The following is an 8,624-nucleotide window of genomic DNA, read 5'->3' on the forward strand; positions in this document are numbered from 1 at the left end:
AAACAAGACCTAAGTCCGCCCTTCATTTTTTTTCTTATGCGAATTAAATTTAAAACAATGTTATAAGGTATAAAGCTATTTAGAACTAAGTGAAATTTTACAAAAACTCACTTGTTGATAGCTTTATATTGAATTTTTTTTATTTTAAATTTTGGTCCATTAAAACATCGATACGAAAAAACTCAACGATAACAAAGATGACCGATCTAGGAGTGAACAAGCTAAAACTAAATATTTGAAGTGTCACTAATAATTTTAGGGTATAAATTGATGAATCAAATAATATCTAAATTTTGTGCTTATAATTGAAATGATAGATTTGATAAGAGAAAGCCAATGAGCTTAAATTAGCTCAATTTTGACATCATTAAGAAAAAAATTATAAGTTAAAATAATAATTAATTATAAAAGAAATTAATATGTCATCCGATATAATATTTCAAATTTTGGTTATGTATTAAAACAGTACTGTCAAAATTAAAATTGTCAAACTTAAAATTGTCAAAATTAAAATTGAAGAATCAAGGACAACTAATGCAGACGACAATGCCAACTAATGCAACAAATGCAACATCCAACATGTTATGTGGGATCTCAATTTGAAATTAGAGAGCTATTAGAGATTTGAAAAACTTAAAATCCCACTGGACAACTAATGCAGGCGAAATTGCCTACAATCACCATTTCATAATTGTCTTTGCTTGACCGTCTTTGCCCAAACACCAGCATTCAAACATTATCCCTTGATTGCTCTTGCTCAATAATCGTCTATGGATCATTGCCGCTTGATTATTATTTCTCAATCATCATTGTTTGACCACCAATATCTAATTGCCTCATATTCCATCGTCTTAAATTAAAAGAAGAGTTAATTTTATAAATTGAAATACATGACATATTATCGTAATTGGGCAGAAGACATAAATCTTTTTTAGGTTTTCTTAAAAAAAATTATATGCTCTTTGGAACACTATTTTTATGTATATGTGAGCTAAATATTTGTACAAAACTAAGGTATGAACCTCTTACTTTATTGCTATGAATGTTTTAATACATAGTAATGTAGCACTAACTATGAGAAATCATTCCTAGCATTTTTCACAAACCTCTTTGATTGTTAATAACTAATATCTCAGTTAACGACATAATAATCTAATAGGTAAAATCCATGCAAGCATTATTTTAAAGTATTAACTTGACAAGATGAATGGTAAACAAGCTCAAAGTTTTAGCTGATTTTATGATAATCTACCTAACAAATATCACCATCATAAAAAGAAAAAAAAAATTGTCGAGCATAAAGTAAATAGTAAACTAAGAGCTAATTGGAGAAACTTAAATAAGTTTTCCTTTTCATCATTCTAAATTTTCTCAACAAAGATAGCTTTCTTAGGATCTTATCGCTAAATTACATGTTGTTATTAAAGATGAACTTTGATATCTGGCTCAAGGAGAATTTTTTCATGGGATTAAAGTTAACTTACTGCTTATTATATTTTTTCAGGAATCCTAATTTTATCAATGTTATTCTTTAGCATTCCATTGTAATGAGTTAGTTTTGTGTTATTGATTTTTGTGATGTTTTTTTTTATTAGTTTGAACACAACAATTATTGTGAGACTACATACATACTGAACAACCTATTTATAAGCCTCAGTACGAAGTCTTCCAATCCTTGTTTGAGACTCAAGCCCATATTTGAATCTATTATGTGTTTGATAAGAGTGTCCATAACTTCATTGAAACCTTCAGAGTGAAATTTATGACCATCCACTCTTTAATTTTTTGTAAATTTATAACCAAACCAAATATCTCCAAAAATGAGTTCAATGATACCGAATGGTTCGATCTGACTTCAAATGAACAAAAATCAAATATTTGAAATTTGGTTAAAAACATCAAATGCATTAAGGAATAGTCAAATGATCTTTGATTTTTTCCTGCTCATAATCAAATAAGTAGCTTAATAAAATTAACCTCAAAACCATAATATCACTTAATTTAAGGTCATTAAGGTATATCAATGCTTAAAGAATGATATACGATCAAAGTAATTGCTAAAGTGTTTTTATTTTTTGCTAAATTATTTAAAATGCACTCTTAAAAATGATAAATATATGCTAAATGAAGAGCTTACATTATATAAGCCTCAAAGAGAAAATAGGTTCCATTAGGCAGTAATTTTTAAATCAAGCACATGGCTAAAAATACATTAAAAAAATAGACCATTATTATATTATTGAGCGCACAAACTAAGAGAAGGTTGATGACTATTTTAAAGCCATTAAGATAAACATTTGACTTTCACATCTATATAAAACATCTTATGAAATATTTTCTTAAGAAAAATCATTTTTAATATCGAATGATTAAGTATATAATATGTGATTATCTTTAATTAAAGAGTCATTAATTATCTCACATTTATCAAAAACTTGAAAAAATATTGAGCCGTCATCCCCAAGCAATCAAGCTCACGCCAACCACATAAAGAAATTATTATTTTTTTAATTAATTAATCTAAATATTCGTTTTTTGTATGATCATCGTTGCGCACAGACAACTGCGGATTTGTCGCGCTGCGTCGTTTGATCGGACGGCTCAGATTGGTTACTGTAGTGGGCTCCACCTTTGGCTGTCACAGTCCGCCGAGTCAGCAAGTTTCGCTTAGCTAGCAGCCACATGCTCTGGCTCAATGTTGATATGTTTAAATTCATTTTTCTTTTAAGCAGTATATTTTTATTTCTCAGAATGGAAAAGATTGCCGGCACTTCACATGAAACTCGGGAGTTCGGGAGCAGAGAAGGTGAGCGGATTCAGTAGAGTGAAGGAGGAAGGAGGAAGGAGGAAGGAGGAAGGAGGGAGGAAGGAGTTGGGGTGGAAATCCTGCTAGCTTTTACCTCTATGATGCGCCGCTTCTAATGAGATCAACTGGTGATGTCTGATCTGTTGCTCGTTTCTTGGGTTGTTTTTTTTTTTTTGTTTTTTTTTTTTAAGAATCTAGATCAATGAATTTTATATGATTGATGTTCTTGAAGCCGTGTTTCGATTCCCGTTTACGTTTTTTCAGGAGAGCGGAAATGACGCGACAATCGTTAGGAATCCGCTCGTGGTGTTAAGAATTTTACTAAGCTTAAGTGCGACTGTTTTGGTCTGTGATCTCCTATCTTATCGGCATTGTTGGAGGTTTTTTCTGGTAGTTGATTTGGTTGAGGGAATAGTTAGTCAGTTGAACAGTGGGGCTGGAAACTAGGTTTTAATTTCCGTTTTGTTTTGACACGCGGAAGAGGATGTACGATGGGTGCAGTTGATGCTTACTGCTGGACTCCGCGGGGGGTGATCGATGAGAGATGGATATGGGTCTTCGTGGAAGTGGCTTTTATGGGGTTGAGATTGCTCTGTAGGGTTGCTTCAGTGCGGGATTCAGTTTTGGAAAACTAGTACTTTCTTGGATTTTAAACATGGATAAGTGCTTGTGGCCCGAGTTATATTTTGGAGTAAAGCTTCCTCAACTTCGTGATACACGGAAAGTGTAATGATTCATGTTTTAGGAATGGAATATAGACATTGTTGTTAGATTGTATTAGAAGAATTGTTGATTGAAAATATGTTAGCCATCAAATTATTGAGATAATATTTGTAGAAACAGTTGCTTGATGTAATTTGGGAGCAGGATATATTCTGTTGGAGGTGAACTGAACTAGTGATGAAAAAAGCTGAGATTCATCTCTATTTGGCTGCTTAGCTGCTGATGCTTATTTAAGTATGAATGGGACTAACCAATCGAAGTAAGACGTTGTCGGAGCTTGTTCATATGATGAAGTCCTGGAGCCCGGGAAGATCAGAGCCGGCATTCAGGGACTTCTGGATGCCAGATGACAGTTGCAGAGTTTGTTATGATTGTGATTCACAATTTACAGTTTTTAACCGCAGACACCATTGCCGTCTATGTGGCCGTATATTTTGTGCCAAGTGTACCTCAAATTTTGTGCCAGTAAATTTTGACGACTCGAGGAATATGCAAGAAGAAAGTGAGCGAAGAATTAGGGTTTGTAACTATTGCTTTAAACAATGGGAGCAAGACCTAGCAGCTAGTAGTATTGCTGCTTCTACCTCCACTCCGGTCCTCAGCCATTCTCTTTCAGCAGCTAGCTTGACTAGCACCCAGTCAAGTGGGACAGCTAGCAGCGGTGCTACGGGTACTGGTCTGGGGCAATACTCTCCTGGTGCTTGTCCGAGTACTAAATATAGCTCTGGTCGAAGTCTTAGTCCGTTCACTCACATCGGGCCTGTTCCTGATAAACAAGATATGATGATGACGGAAGGAAACATGGATTCAGTTGCGGGCATGGGACATCCTCCCTCTAATGACTTCGGCTATTGCATGAACAGGTATCATATTATATTCTCACTTGTTTGTCTTACTATTCTATTGTTGCTGGTCTACGTTCAAGTTTTTTGCAGCCACTAAGGTCTTTCTCAGCGAGGAAATGTCTTGTCTTCCCACCCATATCAATTTTCCTATGTACGTCGTGTATACTTCTCTCTTCTAATAGACTAATCTTGTAATATCATAGGGGAGATCAGAAGCCGTCTTTGGCAGTGGAAAGATGTGCTCTCTAATTACTTTTAGTTTTCTTTTTAGTTGCTCTCTAGAACATGATTGTATCTCTTTTGTTTCATTTCTTGCTTAAAATGAAATTCCTCTTGTTGATACCTTTTAATTTGTCTTTTAAGAATTTACGAAAATTTGTATGCATCATGCTCCCTTGTATTCCTCTCTTTGTTATTGCATGATTTAGTGGAATCATTCATAATTAAGGCACTTTAATATTTTTTTCAGTTCCTTTAAAAGAGCCATTAGCATATAATCATAACTTTGATTGTAGTTATTGTAATAATATATAGTTTTGGTTAAATATATTTATAAATATTTTTGTAAGCTGATTTTTGACTACTGTGTGACTTCTACTTTATTATAAGAAAAAGTGAGCATTTTTGGCGAAGTCACGAAGCAAAAATGAAAAGTTGTGGTTTATAAATGGGCTTTATACTAACATTCTTAGAGTCTTTGAGTTTTTCTTGTGCAGAAAGCTAAACTAGAGCAGGAGCCCAATGTTTCTCACTTCGAGCGGTGAATTTGTCTTTCAAATTCTTTTACTTTCTACATACCATCCAAAGATTTTATTTTGATCCTTCTAACTGTTTGATCTCTTATGTAATTTCTACTTAGTGATGGTCCTTTAAAATATCAATGAAATTATTTCTGTGATCTGCAGGCTCTGTTGTTAAAAACTTTATTCAACTTGCAAGCTCCATCTAACCATAAAGTAAATGATTACAACAACATTGTAACCAATCATTACTTGAACCTTTTTGTTTCTATTTTAGTGGGCCCTTAGGCTTATTACGCCAAAGAAATTTCAACTCAAATGTTATATACCAATATTCCACACAAAATGATATGAGTTAGGAACAGAAATTGGGGCTGACAATTAAATTGTTAAATTGAAACAAGGGATCCTTTTTAAGAAAAAAATAAAGATGAAAAAAAGGTTTTAGGTGGGGATTCCTCATTCAGTCAGTATGAATATAAAATGATGATTCATAAAGTATCTCCAAGTAGTTGGGCTAAGATTAATTATAATTATTAATTGACACAAGCTCAAATAGACTAAACCTAATAATATAAATGAAAAAAATAAATTATTGCTATTCATTCTCCTCGTCGTTTAGCTTTTTGCTTAAAATAAATTTATGGGGATTAGATTTTTTTTTGCTAAACCTCCATAATTTCTAAATAAAAATGATCTCTTTAAAGATGATTAAATGATCTTATAGAAACTTACATTTTTTCAAACAGTGAGAGTATAAATGTTATTTCAAGTATAGCGTACTAGTTGACTCTTTGTCTGCTCTAGCTTCAACCACCATGCAACATCAATTTTCTCCTTTAAAATATCCTGCAATATTTGATTCGGTATATGAATATGAATTTGAGATAGGGTCCTTCGATCCTCATATTGTTTTTCCTTTGATGATCATCTTAAAGGCATCTTTTCAATCCCTAAGGAGGTGTTTGATAGCTGACTTTTAATAGGGTTTAACCCTGAATTTCACTTGAATCCAACAAAAAAAAAAAAAAAGGATTTCCGGCACCTCCCATTCCGTCTTCCTGACAACCATTCCGTCTTCTCCACCCACCTTCCGTCTTCAAATATGGATTTCGTAAATCGCACAGAGAGCTGGATTTCATTGATTTCGCTCTGCGTTGCTTGCACCTTGGCTTACATCACGAGCCTCTACCTAAATCGGGATTTGATAAATCTTGTTAACGTAAATTTGATCCTGCAGCCAAACACCGCCTAATAGTGTATTGCCCAAATTCATCTGTGCACACACAGCCTGCATCTTGACTTACTATAGTGAAAATATAATGTTACAATTCAATAGTGAAATATTGTATTGCATGACTGTAATACTCAGGATCAAACATGGGGTCATACTTTTTTACTGGTTTGAAATAATAATAATGCAATATAGGACACAAACTACAAATCAAGAAGCACACTGATTTATGCAAACGACCCACCCTTGACAAGTACATAATACAAGCAAATGAAAAGAATTCCTTACTTGAGAGAACATGTGCTAGTGAAGGTGATGGTTCATATATATGTATGTATGTATGGACTTTCCACGAATTTTTTGGTTCAAAGAATTAGCTCATCATTTTGTTCAACCAACTGACATATCTCCTCTTATCTGTTTAGCTTATCCTTTCTTAGAAAGTTTAAGCTTAAATTTGGCCTGAAACAAACAGGTACCACCTTTGAGGCATAAAATTGTTTGCTTCTTTTTGATGTCACTTCCTAGGACGCCTTAAAATTGGGAAGTAACGGAACTATATTGATCTATGAAATATCAATTATCCAAAATGTCTGCTTATGTTAGTAACTGTATACTTGGCTTGACCTTGCAAATTTAAACCTGGCACATTAAATATTTCATTTCTCTTCGTTCTGTTTGTTAGTATATGGTGTTCTATCAAACCATGCCCATTAGCTGCATAAAATCCACACTAATGGATGGGCATCCTAATTTTATAGGCTTACTCTCCTTTATGTTTGGCAACTTGGTAAAATATTCTCGAGCCTATATTTTTTGTGGGGTAAAGTAGGACTAATTCTTTTATTTTCCATATGGCCTTTATGTTTTAGTTTCTTCATTTTTTTAACCTATTCATACACTGTGATAACTTCACAGCAATGGTGAGGCACAGTTCACATCTCTCTTTAAAATTGTATCTTCTCTGGAGCCCAAGCCTATGTAGCTGGACGTTGTTTACTGTAGGTTGATCATTGTTATTCAGGATGGAATTTAAGTCATGCTTGCTTTTTTTCAGGAGTGATGATGAGGAGGACGAGTATGATGGTTGTAATTCAGAATCAGGAAGACACCATTTCCAAACTTCTGCTGATTATTTTCATCCTGTTAATTTTGATGAAGTTCACCGTGGTTACTGCTCAAATGGAGTTCATCCTGCTGCAGAATTTAATGATTTTGAAGAAAAATGTACTCCTGCACTTGGTGCTTTGGAGAAGGATAAGACTGTTGACGAGTTGGGTCATGATAATAACTGTGAGTTTAATGTTTCAACTGCTATATATAGTATAGAAAGTACAGATAAGCAGCCTGTCGATATTGAGAACAATGAGCGGCTTTGGCTTCCTCCTGAGCCTGAAAACGAAGAAGATGAACGGGAGTCGTCTTTGGTTGATGATGATGATGGTGAGGACACTTTAGGAGAGTGGGGATATCTCCAATCAAGCAGTTTTGGCAGTGGTGAGTGTCGAACTAGAGATAGGTCTAGTGAAGAACACAAGAAGGCCATGAAAAATGTTGTTGATGGACATTTCAGGGCTTTAGTAGCTCAGCTTCTTCAGGTTGAAAATCTTCCTGTTGGTGAAGGGCCTAACAAGGATGGATGGCTGGACATAATTACAGCTTTGTCATGGGAAGCAGCGACTCTGCTTAAGCCCGATACTAGCAAGGGAGGTGGTATGGATCCTGGCGGCTATGTGAAGGTCAAGTGTGTGGCTTGTGGATCTCGCAATGAAAGGTCTGTAAAGGTTGTTGATGCCTTTTCTGCAGATTTTTTTGCTCAGTCTGTGGTGATTTTTCTTTCTGGATTTTCTGTTGCATTTCTTTGAGTGCACCGAATGTTGAAATTTTTATATTCTTAATTTCACTTAGAAAAAAATGGCGAATACATATTGGTCTTTTGGTGAGGCCCGCATTTGCATAGAAATTCATTTGGATCTGAGTTATGGCCTACAGTTTGTTATGCATACTCTTAAATTTATTCTCATCTCTGAGAAGGGATGCGAGCGCTGATATGTTTTATATGGTTTTGTTTTTTAGTAAGGTGGTAAAAGGAGTGGTTTGTAAGAAGAATGTCGCTCATCGTCGTATGGCATCAAGGGTGGAGAAACCTCGTCTTTTAATCCTGGGAGGAGCTCTTGAATACCAACGGGTGACAAATCTGTTGTCCAGTTTTGATACATTGTTGCAGCAGGTTTGTTAGTAGTCTCTCTCTCTCTCTCTCTCTCTCTCTCTCCCCT

At 34.7% G+C, this 8,624-nt stretch overlaps 1 protein-coding gene across 3 annotated transcripts in view; it reads left to right on the top strand.

Annotated features, from left to right (window-relative positions):
* The first annotated feature begins 2,757 nt into the window (after positions 1–2,757).
* LOC110023117 (1-phosphatidylinositol-3-phosphate 5-kinase FAB1B-like) overlaps positions 2,758–8,624 on the top strand; it is a 41,318-nt gene continuing 35,451 nt past the window's right edge. Inside the window, exons 1-4 of one of the 3 annotated variants that reach the window (XM_020722365.1) lie at positions 2,758–2,964; positions 3,071–4,392; positions 7,406–8,122; positions 8,425–8,578. In XM_020722365.1, the coding sequence (XP_020578024.1) occupies positions 3,770–4,392; positions 7,406–8,122; positions 8,425–8,578 (1,494 nt within the window). In that variant the 5' untranslated portion in view covers positions 2,758–2,964; positions 3,071–3,769. The other 2 variants (XM_020722363.1, XM_020722364.1) reach the window with 2 other exon arrangements.

This window comes from Phalaenopsis equestris, unplaced genomic scaffold, assembly GCF_001263595.1.
Source record: "Phalaenopsis equestris unplaced genomic scaffold, ASM126359v1 Scaffold000212, whole genome shotgun sequence".
Classification (NCBI taxonomy): domain Eukaryota; kingdom Viridiplantae; phylum Streptophyta; class Magnoliopsida; order Asparagales; family Orchidaceae; genus Phalaenopsis; species Phalaenopsis equestris.